This window comes from Ciona intestinalis, unplaced genomic scaffold (genome assembly GCF_000224145.3).
Source record: "Ciona intestinalis unplaced genomic scaffold, KH HT000122.2, whole genome shotgun sequence".
NCBI lineage: Eukaryota > Metazoa > Chordata > Ascidiacea > Phlebobranchia > Cionidae > Ciona > Ciona intestinalis.
In genome coordinates, this window is record NW_004190444.2 from 286,709 (window position 1) to 302,430 (window position 15,722).

The 15,722-nt window shown below is 37.6% G+C and overlaps 3 protein-coding genes across 5 annotated transcripts in view; 2 read left to right on the top strand and 1 right to left on the bottom strand.

Moving 5' to 3' along the window:
• The window catches only part of LOC778718 (transcription factor protein), a gene marked incomplete in the record, with an annotated part of 16,502 nt that extends 10,388 nt beyond the window's left edge, over positions 1 to 6,114 (top strand). The window contains 5 exon segments of the mRNA NM_001078324.1: positions 1,813 to 2,040; positions 2,446 to 2,571; positions 4,012 to 4,171; positions 4,745 to 4,902; positions 5,229 to 6,114. Coding sequence (NP_001071792.1) covers positions 1,813 to 2,040; positions 2,446 to 2,571; positions 4,012 to 4,171; positions 4,745 to 4,902; positions 5,229 to 5,249 — 693 coding nt within the window.
• Positions 6,115 to 7,774: 1,660 nt separating this feature from the next.
• Positions 7,775 to 14,123, top strand: LOC101242048. 3 transcript variants are annotated; one of them, XM_026838875.1, is made up of 6 exons: positions 7,775 to 8,625; positions 9,786 to 9,987; positions 10,408 to 10,569; positions 11,532 to 11,744; positions 12,068 to 12,404; positions 14,036 to 14,123. In XM_026838875.1, exons 1-5 carry the CDS (start codon positions 8,583 to 8,585, stop codon positions 12,393 to 12,395), a joined length of 948 nt encoding a protein of 315 aa, XP_026694676.1. In that variant the 5' UTR covers positions 7,775 to 8,582; the 3' UTR covers positions 12,396 to 12,404; positions 14,036 to 14,123. The 3 variants fall into 3 exon arrangements, 2 of the variants coding, with proteins under 2 accessions (XP_026694676.1, XP_018671514.1); XM_018815969.2 differs by lacking the exon at positions 14,036 to 14,123 and having other exon boundaries at positions 7,777 to 8,625; positions 12,068 to 12,450; XR_003396893.1 differs by lacking the exons at positions 7,775 to 8,625; positions 14,036 to 14,123 and having other exon boundaries at positions 9,935 to 10,024; positions 12,068 to 12,998.
• LOC100180053 (nitric oxide synthase-interacting protein) lies at positions 12,712 to 15,596 on the bottom strand. The gene is made up of 6 exons (XM_002122055.5): positions 15,422 to 15,596; positions 14,975 to 15,087; positions 14,559 to 14,734; positions 14,083 to 14,204; positions 13,720 to 13,827; positions 12,712 to 13,413 (listed from the first exon to the last, which is right to left on the bottom strand). Exons 1-6 carry the CDS (start codon positions 15,542 to 15,544, stop codon positions 13,159 to 13,161), a joined length of 897 nt encoding a protein of 298 aa, XP_002122091.2. The 5' UTR covers positions 15,545 to 15,596; the 3' UTR covers positions 12,712 to 13,158.
• Positions 15,597 to 15,722: the final 126 nt, after the last annotated feature.

Genomic DNA, 15,722 nt, shown 5'->3' on the forward strand with positions numbered 1-15,722 from the left:
TCAGTCAACGGCGCAACAAGTTTCCGCTGTTTATTTAAATCAACAACAGCAACAACAACAGCAACAACAGCAGCAACAACAACAACAACAGCAGCAGCAGCAGCAGCAACAACAACAACAACAGCAAATACAACAACAACAACAACAACAACAAGAACAACAACAACAACAACAAACTGGTGGTACGTCCCATCACATACAAGTTCAACACCAACAGTTACAACATCAATTGCAACAGGTGAAATTATCCAACAACGCAAAGTTTTTGTTAAACAACCCAATCCTGTCTTCTCCATATATTCATAGCTTATTTTTATTTATTATAAATACTAAAACGTTGCATATAAATTTGGCATCAAATGTTTTTTATACAAAAACTTAAGCTTTTAATATCAATTGTTCCTTTTGAGCGCACACAGAATCATATAGTCTTTTATTTATTACAAATACCAATATACAAACACTCAACTTTAAATGTAAACATTACAGCTCAAAAAAATTTGTTTTTGTTTATATTAATTATTTAGTTATAAAAATGGAACAATAATTAACCTAATCATTGAAAAACATGGTCAATTTTTGGGGTTATTTATATTAAACAAGATGGACTTACATATTTTTCAACACAAACTGTTCTCAATATTTTTTATCATAATTTGTCTTCCAGGTCCAGCAGGCCCAACAACAGTTCCACCAAATGCAACAACTCGCTCAAATGCAGCAGCAGTTTCAACAGCAGTACACAGGTGGTACCAGTAGTGGCAACAATGTTGTTATGAGCCCGCAGAACTATAGCCCATCACGTAGGGGTAGGAAACCCACCGATAAAAAGAAGAGGAAGCGTCACACCTGGGTGAAACGACCAACCACCGCTTATTTGTATTTCGTGTCAAAATATCGGGAAACATTAAAGGAAGCTGGAGAGGTCGTGCCAAAGGTGAGGGTGCCGGGGATAGGGGGGTGGCTGGGGTGTTTGTTACCCATTCAAAACATTGGATGATTTATTTTCTGTGTTATTTTAAGATTATAGTAAGGAGAATTTTTTAATTATTTAATATTTTGAAAAGTTGGTGGCCCAAAATACTAAGTCCTTTTTATTTTAGTTTGCTAAAGTTGTAAATGATAGAAACATAAAATCCTATATATGTTTATGACACAATTGTCTATGTTTTTAATATATGCGCCGATTGCAGTTTGTGATTAAGATTTTATGAATGCAGACACAAGAAAGGAATTTATGTTTGCAGCAATTGTTAATAATAGTTGTGGTTTTATAGCTGGATGTTTATATAACCTGGCCCACTCCCAACCTACACATAGGAATATAATTACGTAATATATTCGCTGTTAGGTTTCTATTGAAACTGACAAAAAAATTCATGTTTTATTAACCTATGCGTTACTATTGTATATATATAATACTGAAAACGTTTAAACTGAAAAAAAAATTGTGTAAATTTCTGCGCTTTTATGTTTTCTATTGAAACTGACAAGAATGTTTTTAACGAAATAATTGTGAATGTTTGGTTGATATATTTGTCATAGAATGTTTGTAGCAAATTTTCGTATTGGTGGTAGTTGTATGATTTCGTTGGATGTTTACATAACTCACCCCTCCCCACCCACACGTGAAGATACAATATTTTTAATGTTATATTTGTATTAAAAATGACAAGAAAATCCAATGTTCTTTTGCACAAAATTGCATATACTATGTGGCTGCAATTAATTTTTGCATCGTTTGTTGACATGGCTGGTGGTTTTATAGTTTAGTCTTATGTTTACACAACTAACCCCCCCCCCCACACGCAGGCGAAAATAATTACACAAGCATGCGCGGAGAAATGGAGGAATATGAACGAGGAGGAAAAAGAGCCGTTTCTAGAACTTTCCAGGAGGGACCGAGAGCGTTGGCAAAAAGATAAAGCTTTGGAGAAGAAACCGCGCGACCCAAATCGACCTAAACGACCGCCCTCAGCATATTTCTTGTTTCTCGCTGACTTCCGAAAGAACTACCCGGGAAAATCTGACCCTGCTAAGGTTAAGATAACGGTATTTTCGACTTCTAATTCATAGAAATAATAAAAATATAAAAAAAAATTGAAATTTGACAGAAAGTGATTTAATTTAAAAAAATTGTTTTATATTTTTGTCTTTTCTTTTTGCGTTTTTTAATTATAAGCATTCTTGTTTTGATTTCATTATATTTTATGATATATTTTATTATAGGCAGTATGCCCACAGTAATAATATGTAAATAGTACCTCTTATACTTTTAGTTTTACAGAACAATAACTCAGTTACTTACTACAATAGGCTGGCATTGGTAAGTAATCCCAAACAATAAGTGCATGGCAAACGCCACCTACTGTACATAACACTATTACATAATTGCCACCCGCCACTGTGAATTTCGAGGGTCAACCTAACCCCATACTCTTACAGGAGATCACAAAGAAAGCTGGTGAAGCCTGGAACAGTTTGTCGGATGCAGAGAAGACTCCGTACTACAGAAGTGCTCAACTTGTGAGGGCAAAATGGGAGCAAGACCTGGAAGCTTATAAACAATCTGTAAGTTTAATATTATTAATAAATCGGGCCATTACTTGGCAACTATAGTTTCTGTGATATTTATGCGCACTTTTGCGAGTTAAAATTGTTAAAATACAGTTCCACTCATAGTTGATTAATGTAGTGAATGCAATATACTTTGGCTCTGCTTGTTTGTATAGACACCTAACAGCAGGGTAAAATCTGGGGTGACATTGTTAAAATACAGTTACACTCATAGTTATCAAACATAAGGACCTTCATTGATTAATGTGGTGAATGCAATCTACTTTGGCTCTGCTTGTTTGTATAAACACCTGACAGCAGGGTAAAATCTGGGGTGACATTGTTAAAATACAGTTACACTCATAGTTGTCAAACATAGGGAACCTCATTGATTAATGTGGTGAATGCAATATACTTTGGCTCTGTTTGTTTGTATGGACACCTAACAGCAGGGTAAAATCTGGGGTGACATTGTTGAAATACAGTTACGCTCATAGTTGTCAAACATAGGGAACCTCATTGATTAATGTGGTGCATGCAATATACTTTGGCACTGCTTGTTTGTATAGACACCTAACAGCACGGTAAAATTTAATTTAGGCCAAGTCTTAAACATAAATGTCACCTATGTATTAAAAATTAGGGGTGCCATGCAACCCTAGACACCCCTAACATTACGCCTATGTTAATGTGATCATTATATAATTGTGCAGTGTTTATTATAACCCATGATGGATTATGTGTTGTCATAATACTTGCATCATAATACTGCATTTTGTTTACCACAATCACTTCACGATTGTTGTGATGAAACAATTAACAGGAAGTTTCCTTTGTTTCAAATATGCTGAGTCACACGATGATGATGAAAGTTACTCAGCGTTTGTTGATATGTTTCCTATAGGCTTGCCCAATAAACTAGATATTTCTAATTAACCAGATTATTTGCTAGGTCCAAATTATCAGCCACACACAGTGGTGCAGCCAGGGGGGTTTAGGCCCCCCCCTTATAACCCCCTCCCCCCCAAGAAAAAAAAAAATTTTTTGGTTAAAACCCCCCTCATTATTTCTGGCTGCGCCACTGGCCGCACATAAAAAAAAAGGAAAAATCGCGCAAAATATTCTCCCAGTTTCAATGTTTCATTCATTCATTTATCCACCCCAAATTAGGGGCTGCTTAATCAATTACCGATACTTCCTACTTGTGTTTTACTTCAACACAAAGGAATGGCTTCTGCTTATACTTGTTCTATTTATTTCTGGATCAAAACAGTGATAAATCATTTTTGATAACATTCCTTGTCCCAACTTGACCCACCATACCCCCTTGTCCCAACTTGTCCCATCATACCCCCTTGTCCCAACTTGTCCCATCATACCCCCCTTGTCCGGCTGTGTAGCATTTTAAACGAGTCTTAAGTGTTTTGAAAAACTTTTTATAACTCTCCCCCCCAGGTTAAATGCGGCACCTTGAGTCGGGCATCGTCGATACAATCGGACCACGACCCTGTAGAGATGGTGGGTGAGGTGGGGTTAGATGAGGACGAATCACCGATGAGTAGCCCCACACAAACCGGGAACCCCATCGCTCAGATGGGGGCAAACTTATTGCAGGGTGAATATCTTTTCCTAAATTTTTTTTTATTTAAAATGCAGCGCTATTACTGAAGTATTTCTAAAATGTTGCTCGAAAAGTTGTTTCAAAAATTAGTAATAATTTGTTATTTTTTGGTGTTGCAAGGATTAAACGTATGCACCATTTGGTGTGTTGGAGTAATGGCCAACTCTGGTCTAAATCCCAGGTCCCATGGCATGCCTCACTGTAGGACCTCACCCATATAGAATAGAATGTGCATATACAATGTTGGGGTAATGGACCAACTCTGGCCTAAATCCCAGGTCCCATGACGTGCCTCACTGTAGAACCTCACCCATATAGAATAGAATGTGCATATACAATGTTGGGGTAATGGGCCAACTCTGGTCTAAATCCCAGATCCCATGGCGTGCCTCGCTGTAGGACCTCACCCATATAGAATAGAATGTGCATATACAATGTTGCGGTAATGGGCCAACTCTGGTCTAAATCCCAGGTCCCATGGCATGCCTCGCTGTAGGACCTTACCCATATAGAATAGAATTGATTTGTAATCGGTGGTTTAATGTACAAATGATTCCCCAACCCCAGGTGGTTCGAGTTCCATGATATCCGGGGTCGCATCGGGTAGTGGGGTAATCCCCTCTACAACCCCAGAATCACCCACCACGGGGAATTCCCTACAAGCAGCCCCGGTGTCGTACGCTTACCCTCACCACATGGTGGCGCCACAGACATCAGGGTTACAGGTAACATGATTTCTATTTGTTGTAATATGATTTAGGGACAAGCGAGAAGTTAATATTGCACCTAATTCAGTATGATGTCAACAGCCATAAAGTTAAATGTGTTCTGGCCAACATGTTGTCCTAAATTTTGAAATATAAGGGTTCATTCTGCTGTCTGTTTCACTATCCAGTTTTAAGCATTAAAACTGCCTTTACCTGTTTTTTACAACTGGGTGTAATTGCATTTTAATCTCAGATTTTCAAAAACGTGATTTAAACTCAACGTGTTAAACATTTTTATGTGTAACAATATGATGATGTCATAATCCCAGCCTTTGTTTCCGTAGCAACAATTTCCCGGCAGATGAACTACCTCCCTCCAGTGGTCGAAACCAACATCACAAATATTACAACCATCGTTACCCAATAATTAGCTGACGACCAGCTACATCTTTTATACCTTGTTTTGTACAGTTACCCTCTCATTCATGGGTTACCCCATACCGTACCTCACAGCCAAATAAGGTGCTCGCCGCCCCCCCTTGACCCCTATCTAACCCCGGGTCCATTATGACCTCATAGTAGTTGCATCGCCTCCTGACTTCAAGCGAATTTTTTTTCCGAAAAAAATAATTATGACAAAAAAGTTAATTTCAAATAATTTGAACTTTTTTTTCGGCAAATTTACCCCAAATTTGAAGGTGCAGTTGTTAAATTTACCTCATGCTCTGCTCGACGGATGGCACTTCGCACAAACACCAAATCTGTTGGGGGAAGGCCGACGTTTCGTGCCTTCTCTCTCAAAACTGTCGTCCTTATAAATACCTCGGAACGGGACAACAGTACCTCACAAACCTGGTACTGTTACACTTGGCATCCCACAGTATAAACTGCCTACCTCAAACAACTGAACCACGCTTTGCAAAAAGTTCTTTATTTTTTTAGCGACGTTTTTTTATATCACGTCGCACAATGGGTGTCATTCCCCCACTTGTAAATAGATCAAATAATTTGTGTCTTTTTATTATTTTACTAATCCTTTCCAAATAACATTGATTACGTAAGTCAATTCTTTTTTTCGAACGTATTTTACCAAATAATGGTAAAAGTATTTTTACTTTTTCTGAATTAAGTTTTTAAGAACTTGTTCCAAACGTGGTGAATGGACGTTACTGCCATTATCCGATTATGTGTCTTCAAATTAGATACAATAGAAGCACTATTACATCACAATTCTTGTGTTATGGGAGAATGTATAAGCCACGAGTTGCTGAAGCCATTGCAGTGTGTGGATAAGCAGACATGACTTTTGGTATGTTTGGTCATTTATATCCTTGTGGGTGGGAACTTGAGTGACTTATTCATGGTTGCCACTCCAATGCCCACAGTCGAGTTGCTGAAGCTATTGCAGTGTGTGGATAAGCAGACATGACTTTTGGTATGTTTGGTCATTTATATCCTTGTGGGTGGGAACTTGAGTGACTTATCCATGGTTGCCACTCCCATGCCCACGGTCGAGTTGCTAAAGCTATTACAGTGTGTGGATAAGCAGACATAACTTTTGGTTGATTTGGTCATTTATATCCTTGTGGGTGGGAACTTGAGTGACTTATCCATGGTTGCCATGCCCACAGTCGAGTTGCTGAAGCTATTGCAGTGTGTGGATAAGCAGACATGACTTTTGGTTGGTTTGGTCATTTATATCCTCGTGGGTGGGAACTTGAGTGACTTATCCATGGTTGCCAATCACATTCGAGCAAACCCTTGTGACGTCATCTTTTAACGAAATAGGATAGTTTTAATTTATTTGTGATGTCATAGACGGTAACGATGATTCATGTAATTGTGACGTCACAATCGATAGCCGTATTGGTTTTGTGACGTCATTTAACAAATTTCGAATTAAAAGCGGGGCAATCGTTCTAGTTGTATCAGCATAGTGACGTAACAATAGCGAGTATATAAGTCGAACGCTTTAGACACTGAATCTGTTTTTGTATGAATGTAACTTATTTATCCTCGCATGGCGGGGCAACAACAGTCGTTATAACACGGGTGTTCTGTTTCATACACCTTGTTCCCGCTTACGAGTTACCACGTATGTAACTTATTTATCCTCGCATGGCGGGGCAACGACAGTCGTTATAACACGGGTGTTCTGTTTCATACACCTTGTGCCAGCTTATGAGTTACCACGTATGTAACTTTATTAGATAACTTAGTTATTTAAACAGATGAAATTCAAGGAAAGTTTTATAGATTTCCTTTAAGTTAGAACCCATGTCCTGTTAATCTGATTAGCGATTTACGAAGGAAAGGCAACTAATTATGTTCGACCGTAAGCCAAGATACACACAAGGGTATTTTATTAAACTCGACGATGGTGCTTGGTGCCAAGTTAGGGGGAGGGGTTGAGATTTAAGGAGTTTTTTAATTTAAGTTTTGGTGAAATTTCAACCAAGAGTTTTTTCGCATTTTCTTGAATATGAAATTGTGTTTTTGTCGTTTATGTGAAAACTTGTTTGTTATCGTTAAATGAAATATAGTAGTGTGGGGCAAGACGGATATCGTTAGCTCATAATATCCCATGTTCCCATATCGTGTTTTAACAATTAACAACACTTTTATAGAGTGGTGAGGATACGGTTAAACAATTGCATTAAATGTTCTTTGTTTCTTACTAAATAGAAAATTAAAAGAGGCAGAAAACATGAACCATCTTACCCCGACCTGCTATAGAGTAGGGTGGAGGGAGGCGAGATACATTTTCATTCTATTTTCTCGTCGCATTTGGTAATAAACAAAGAACATTCAAAGAATTATAAAACCGTATTCTCGCGACTTCCATAGACCGTTGTTAATTGTTTAAAACACGATAAGGATATTTGGATAATATGTGCTAAAGGTGTCCCGCCTTCCCCACCCTACTGTATATTGCGCATATGAGTTAGTTCGTGGCTACATCGGCAGTGAGCATGAGGTTTATTACGTATCTGAGGTTTCTGTGACGTATTGAACTGTCTGTATGTCATAACAATACCCATTATGCTACGTAACAATGTTTAATAATGGATCGCATTATTTAAATCGATTGAACGATCATCATGTTTGTGATTGGTTAATACAAGATGACGTTGATTGATGGGCGGGGACATGAGAGGCCCGGGTTCGAATCCCATCAGTTACGGTCCGTTTGCAATTAATCCCCACGAGGATTGAAATATTTTGATTATTACCGTTATCTGTCAGTGTTTCCCGTTTATTTTTTGCTTATCTGTTCTACGTTTGGTTGGTATTTATAAACTATATCTGGAAACACTTTTCTGGTAAAATTTACCGATTATTTGTCGTTTATTCGATAAAATTTGAAGCTAAACTGAAAATATGACGTTTATACTAGAAAACCTGGGTTTAATGGGGTAATAATGAGCATTGTTTACGTTCTTATTAAATCATTATGAATAATTAAAGCTATTGTCACCGTGACAATGAGAATTAATGACGTATCCATTGGGAATTGTATTTATGTTGAATCTAGAATGTTATTTCTGGTTCCGTATTAATAATGTATTGTGTTTGAATGCCAGATCTTTTACATAGATATTGTGCGTTTGAACTGCAGTCGTTTTTCCAGACGAAAATTGCTCGTTAGTCCAGATTTTTAACCAAAATAATTTCTTTTTAGTTTTAAATTAGGAATAATGAACGTGACGTTCGTGACGATTTTCGCGTTGCTGTTTTTAGGTGAGTATATTTATTTTCTGTTTAATATTATACTAACTCTAACTTAAAATTTCATTTACATTAACTGGTATTGTATTTTGTAAATAGTATCCGTGACGTCATAATTTCGTTATTGTTATTATCACGTCACAAAGTATGGCGAATAGATTCATGCGATCATAGAGACCTATTGTTGGCAGACTACCCTTTATTACGTCACGATTAAACTGTGACATCATAATGTTTTGGATGTTTGTACCAACCCATGCGTGTCCGACGGCGCCAAATTCGATTGCTATCGATTATTTAAAATGTTTTGGCTTAATTAAAAATTCACCAACATTGTGTAAGCAGATACAGTAATCCAATTTATGCGATTTCTTCAAAACTTTTTGTGAAGTTGTTTAATTAAGTCTGTATAATTTTAGTACGGCTGAATGGCAATGATTTTTAACTATATTTTCAATATAGGGTAGGGTGGGGGAAGATGGGACACCTTTTATCTTCATTTTCGCGTCCCATTAAGTAGTAAACAAAGAATATTCAAAGAATTATAAAACTGTATTCTCACGACTTGCATAGACCATTGTTATTTGTTTAAAACACGATCAGGATGTTTGGATATTATGCGTTAAAGGTGTCCCATCTTACCCCACAGTGTGTCCCATCTTACCCACCCTACTATATACTTTTTGTTCATAGCGTGTTTTTAACGGCTGTTGGTTTGCCGATAATTCCCTCCCTTCGTTGTTTTAACTATATTTGGCTAATATTTATTTGATCTTTATTATTCGGAGAGCTAACTACCGTTAGCTTATAGCGGGGGCAATGTTAATGCTTCATGTACTGCGTGTAAACTAAACCCCGTAATGTAAGATTCTTCCTTCCTTTCCATTAAAGCCCCTTCACCTACCTTCGGGGAAGCGACAAGCTTCAACATCTGGTGTTTGTGTGGTGGCATCGTGGGTGTTGGGGTAATGGCCAAATTCTGGCAAAAATCCGAGGTCCCATGACGTCGCAGGACCTCACTCGTATAAAAAAGAATAGATAGCTCCATATTTCTATTTCATGTTGTATCGATGAGATTCTAAAGCGCTGCACACGCTGGGGAAGCCAAGACTAGGCCACAGTTGACTCAGAACTGTAAATCTCATTTAACTTTTCCTGAAATTTAAATTTAGGTTTTCCCGCCAAAAATTCTTCTCGGAAGTCTAGCGCCCCCACGTGGAACGTTCCGGTGCCAGTGTCTTCCGAATTAACAGTAGAGGGAATATATGGGACCAAATATGGCCGGTGCGCTTATGTTGAGTTATCTATCGCTACAAGAGGATGCGAATCTACTTTCTATCGGGATCTTATATTGAACCCACAGCAAAGCTGCACGTAAGTTAAAACCAGACGGTACAGGCATCGAATCCAGGTGCGGTAACATTTTTTTCTTTTGGAATTTGAACGTTAATAGAGCCATATTTTGTAAGTTAAATGGAATATAGTAGAGTGGGGAAAAATGGGACATATTTTTATTCTATTTTCTCGTTCCATTTTGGGGTAAAAAAAAACATTCAAAGAATTATAAAACTGTGTCCTCACAACTCCCATAGACCGTTGTTAATTCTTTAAAACACGATCAGAATATTTGGATAATATAAGCTAAAGGTATCCCATCTTACCCCCTAACCAATAACCTCTAACTCTAACACTTCCCACCAGACGAATATATAATGTACTCGTGCATTCTTCGTTAGTGCCAACAATACCCATATATATATATATAGTTATATAGTTATACAAGTTATCCCACAGACCACTATTTGCTGCATTAGAAGAATGTAAGAGTCGCAAACGAAGATATTGTTTCGGTGGGGCAACTAACATTGTGAATGAAGGGGTGTATAGTGAAAAGTTGAAAAGATATTCACAAGATTTCTATTGCAACCAAGGAGCCTTGTCCATACCAAGCACTAGGTGGGGTGGAAGTTATTTTACTAAAACATTATTTATATAATTTTTTGCAGAAAAAAAAATTTTTTTTTTTGAATTTTTTTAATGTTAAGTTTGGGGTGGGAAACCAACGGTTTAATACACGGGTGTTGCACACCATACATGGTGTATTCATCATGCTCGCTGTTGAGTTATAACATGGGTGTCTTTAGGGAATTTGGACAAATATTACATTTCCTTGTCAGGCTGGTTATATTAAATGTCTTTCAAACTCATAATCTCTGTTTAATTATTCTGTTCTATTAAACCAATACGCCAATCATAAAACCTATACAGATAATTATAAGACATCAATATTAATGAATCATAAGCATTATGTTTAACGGTTATGTTTCATATTAAGTAAGAAAGTTCATAAGGCTGGCAATGCTGAATATTCTAAATGTAACTTCAACTAAACTTATGTGACTTACGTTATCCTCGCGTGGCCGGAAAACGACAGTCGTTATCACACGGGTTTACCACCTCGTGCCAGCTTACGAGTTACCATGTATGTTACTTTGTTGGTTATTTTTTGGGGGGGTTGTTGCTAACTGTAACTAATATTTTGCGCTCTTAAGCGTCATCCATCCTGACATTACAACATTTATAGAACGTCAAAACATCGATACGCAAATAAATGTCAGAAAATGTTCTGATGTAGCATATACAGGTCGTTTTCATTTGGGTGGATGGCAGATTGACATTCAGTATATTTATGCATTGTCTCCTCCCTAATATGCCAACAGACATTTTGTGTTCAGTATAAACATTAAATGAATGAATTCTACATTTAGTTTATTTTTAAAACCGTTCATGCATTTTATACGATTATTTTTTACAAATATGTTTTGTGCAGTTCTTTTTTCTCACAAGTATGTTTTATATTTCATATATTTAAATTTGATAACACCCATGTTACACAATCTTCCCATCACCTCCAACAGGCACCCTGTTAATTACTGCAACGTCGATTACAAGCGGTCTTTACGGCCATGTTTTCGTACATTTCATCAACTTTTCCGAAATGACCCCAAAAATCCGAAAATCTGTGGTGAATTTCTTCGTGCACGAAAGTGCATGATGGACCTGCAGGACCAGATGTGCGACTATGGGGCCGACTTGGAAGTCATGCAGCAAGCCACAAGGCAACTGTATAGGTACGCCATGTGGGTTTAATATAGATATAGATGTTCAAGGTTGGATGCCGCTACCATCGTGGGCGAATGTGTCCTTAAGGAAAAATCACCTGTGTTTTATACAGGATAAAACCCAGTGCCCACTAATGGGTTGTCGTACAAAAAACAATCAACCACAAAGTAATATACTTGGTAACTTGTAAGTGGACACAAGGTGTATGAAACCGAACACCCGTGTTACAACGACTGTCCTTTGCCGAGCCATGGGAGGATAAATAAGTTACATTCATACAACTTTTGATGTTTTGCTGCATTCAACTACTTGAACAACTATACGTCCTCAGATGTTGGAACCCATTCTGCTTGTGGGGCCAGTACCGCGCCCCTTACGAATGGTACCAAGATGGGTGGAATGGTGAACGAGGGGTTCCCAAGGATTGCGCAAGAAACACGGCGTCCCTGGTCGACGGGCTGATGGGTGGGGACTTGAACCAAGACACCTCTGGTTCGGTGAATGAGTTCCCGACGAAAACAATCGCTATTAACAACCAGAAACCGAAGCGTTTGTGGTCGAGAGATGTTTTGCTCATCACGACACCTAGTGGTTGTGGTGATGTCATCAAACCATATATGGTGTGGCTGGCGTCGTTAGTTGTATTGCTCATATACTAGGAGTTAATGGTGAGGTTGTATGAGTAACATTTAAATTGGGGGTGCTGAACCTGATTTGGGGGGACAAGCCCTGTAGTTTGGGATCCACAAAGAAAGTTTCAAACACCAGAAAAGCTTTTTATAAAACAAGTCCATGTTACCATGCAGAAACATTATTTAAATTATTATGGTCGATACCTGCCCAACGTGCAGCGGTATTAATGCGATTTTGTGACCAAATTAGAAAGTAGTTATTCACCAGTGTTTCGTCTGCCAAATCTCAAACAGGCATCAGTGCTTTTAAACCTACAATAATGTACAAGTGCTCACATGTATGTTACATCAATGGTTCGTTTATTTATCAACGCGGCAGAAACATAAAGTTCACAAAAACGTTTTAAATATCACGAACTTATAAAAATATTAAATTTGTTTTAAGCAGCAGTTTTCAAACTGTTACGCTGCGATGCTTTGGAAAAGTTTGTTGGACCTGCGACGCACCCGTGACCTACAGTTTAAAAACCACTGGTTTAAAATACGTTGACCAGATTGTGAATTGATATTTATTATTACAGTGCATATTACGTACAATTGTTTAACAAAAATACATTACATTCATTAACACTAAGGTATTTTTAATTATAATTTAAAAGTGAAATTATGTTTGTTTGGTAGTTTGAGAAACGGGGGTCTCAAAAAACATGTGTTGCGTTGGTTGTCACTGCCTTGTTGTCGTTCATATTGTTAGGACTCCGTGTAGATGTGTGCAGGTTGTACACCGCATTTACGCCATTATAACCGGTCGATACGATTTGGAATCCAAAACCTCGTTTGTGCTCGCAAACCCGGTGCCCCCTCTAGTGAGTGGTATGATGTCATTCTCGGACATAACCTCGTCGGTCACCGGGTGCCGCATCCCGTTCTTGCGGATTATTTTATCGACGCACTCGAGGGTCACTACGTCCCCCGTCGGGCGAAGCACCACACTTGGGACAGAGTTTCCAAGCGTGTCATGGGTGACCGCACACATCCAACGATCCTGGGAATAACCATTGTGATGTCATAATTATATCTAGTGTGGCTTCATAACTAATTTGATAATTTAATAAAGATGTTTTTCTATGAAGGTCGCTTTATCAGGGTGAATAACACTCAATCTTAATAAAACATTCAACTAAATAAGTTGACGTGTATAAGACGTTGAACACCAGGGCTGTCATAATTTACAACAAAAACAGTTTAAGAATTATTGTTTTTTAACAATTAGCAATTAGACCCTTTTTCCATATGATTCAAAATACCTTATGTTATGTAGTCAACAATGGGTATTATTGTGCAAACACACCTTTTTTGAAATCATTGACGTCTTTTTATCCCGATCAGCGATTGGTGTAAATTTGACAGGAATTAAATCCTTCATTTTGATTGGTTTGTTGCTCATTGGGCAGTAGACCTGGGGTGAAGGAGTTTTCATTGAAACAGAACTTGTGAAGTTAATAATACGATGGAATGCAACTTATTTATCTTGTGTGATGGAGCAACAGTCATTATATTGATAGGTCCCACACAACAAACTTTATTGCTGCATTTTTGAAGACATGTTTAGTCATAAATTATAAATTCTGTTTTATCAAAGACATTTGGTTCCTAAGTTTTGACAGGAGAGGTTGTAACATTAACAGACACCACACATAGCGACAATCGTCACCTTTGAATCGGGTTTCTTTATCTTCGCTTCTTTAGCTTGAGGAGTCAACGCTGGGATCCAAAAACTTGGAACATTTTTGTCGTATTTATCGAAGACTTGGCTGGTGGAAGGCTTGATTTCAACTGGGGGTGGGAAGAACAATTGTAATGTTGGGGTTTGGGTTCGGTACATTGGCTGGGTGCTTCCACTATAACCCGAGGATACCAGGTTCAATGCTCGATGCTGCTACAATTAGGGGTAATGCCATGGGTTTTTTGGGGTTGATTTTTATTGTAAATGATTAGGATTGATGTTTAACGCTGCTACCATTGTGGGCGTATTTGTCCTTGGGAAAGACACTTAACGACAATTGCTCCAACCCAGTGGTCACTAATGAGTTGGAGCACCAACAGCAAGACACGAGTGACAATGTATTCTATGCACTAAACATACAACAAAATATCACACATTTTACAGCAATATAACTTCAAATTTACCAGTTTTTTCCTCCGTTTTCAACTTAAACGCTTCATTACTTTTGCTCACAATCGATTTCTCGTGTTTCATGAATTTCTCGACTTTACTTCGATGTTCTGCTTGAGCGAGTTCCTTCATTTCTTTTTCTTCTTGTTTCTTTTGTTTGTCATAAAGCTTTGATTGTTTGGCTAACAATCTAAATGAATTGACATTATGCATTGGCATATTTAATGTTAAAACAGCAAATATTTTATAAATTGCAAGTGAGCTGTACAAAAGTATTTTTAAGTAATCTCGAAACATAAAAACAATCGATTAAAACAACTAAGAAAAAGGAATTATCAACAAAACGACGGTTGTTAAAATACGCTACGGGTGAAAACTAATTGTGACATCATGAATGTTGAATGTTGCTGTATTATGACATCACAATCACCTTTTCTTGTGGACAATGTATTCTAGAATTGCTTCCTTCTCGTATAAATATCCATGAGGTGTCACCACAGGGCTACGACAGGGTTGGAGGGTTAAACAGCACGCATCGAAATCCTGAAATTGTTTATAAATCAATGATAAGCATTAGTAGGGGTGCTTAAAACATGAATTTTTAGTAAACTTTAATACAAAGACCATGAAAAATTGTGTCGTTTATATAAATATATGATATGAGCTGAGACGTTTGTGTTTAAAAACTAACCAAAGTCTGCTAATGGGAAATGTTGTGGTGTATCGATGAAATAAAAATAAACTGTTCAACAACTGTAAGGCATATTTTGCAGACTTAACGCGATATATAATATTCAATATCTATTCTACAAGCATTGATTATTACGCATGGAATGTGAAACTGTTGTTTAATTTTAGTAGAACATATTAAACGTACTTTTACTGAATCTTTGCCGAGTCTTGCAGCTTGTGTTCCGTAGCTGGATTGCTCCGTGTCTTTCTGTTTCTCGTGGTACGAATATACAGAACTCGCAGTCGCGTTTTTACCGTGTCTCGTCATTTTTTAAATAAAAACTTGAAATTATTTTGTTCAAGTTAAGAATTAATTTGGAGGGGACTCCCCGACATCTGAATTCTTGGAACAGATGACCTAAAGGTCTATTTAGCGCAAAGTCGTAGAAACACCTTTTCTACGTCTTTCTTTTGGTGTTATCGTTTAAAAAAATAGTTAGTTTAAC

What these genes read in the sequence shown, in the direction of transcription:
- LOC101242048 (XM_026838875.1), top strand. Translation starts at nt 8,583, where the DNA reads ATGAACGTGACGTTCGTGACGATTTTCGCGTTGCTGTTTTTAG. An exon ending in TTTCGCGTTGCTGTTTTTAG is followed by an intron (nt 8,626 to 9,785) that starts GTGAGTATATTT and finishes ATTTAAATTTAG; the next exon opens with GTTTTCCCGCCAAAAATTCT. An exon ending in TTGTCCATACCAAGCACTAG is followed by an intron (nt 10,570 to 11,531) that starts GTGGGGTGGAAG and finishes CACCTCCAACAG; the next exon opens with GCACCCTGTTAATTACTGCA.
- LOC100180053 (XM_002122055.5), bottom strand. Translation starts at nt 15,544, where the DNA reads ATGACGAGACACGGTAAAAACGCGACTGCGAGTTCTGTATATTCGTAC. An exon ending in TCGGCAAAGATTCAGTAAAA is followed by an intron (nt 15,088 to 15,421) that starts GTACGTTTAATA and finishes AAACAATTTCAG; the next exon opens with GATTTCGATGCGTGCTGTTT. An exon ending in TACATTGTCCACAAGAAAAG is followed by an intron (nt 14,735 to 14,974) that starts GTGATTGTGATG and finishes CAATTCATTTAG; the next exon opens with ATTGTTAGCCAAACAATCAA.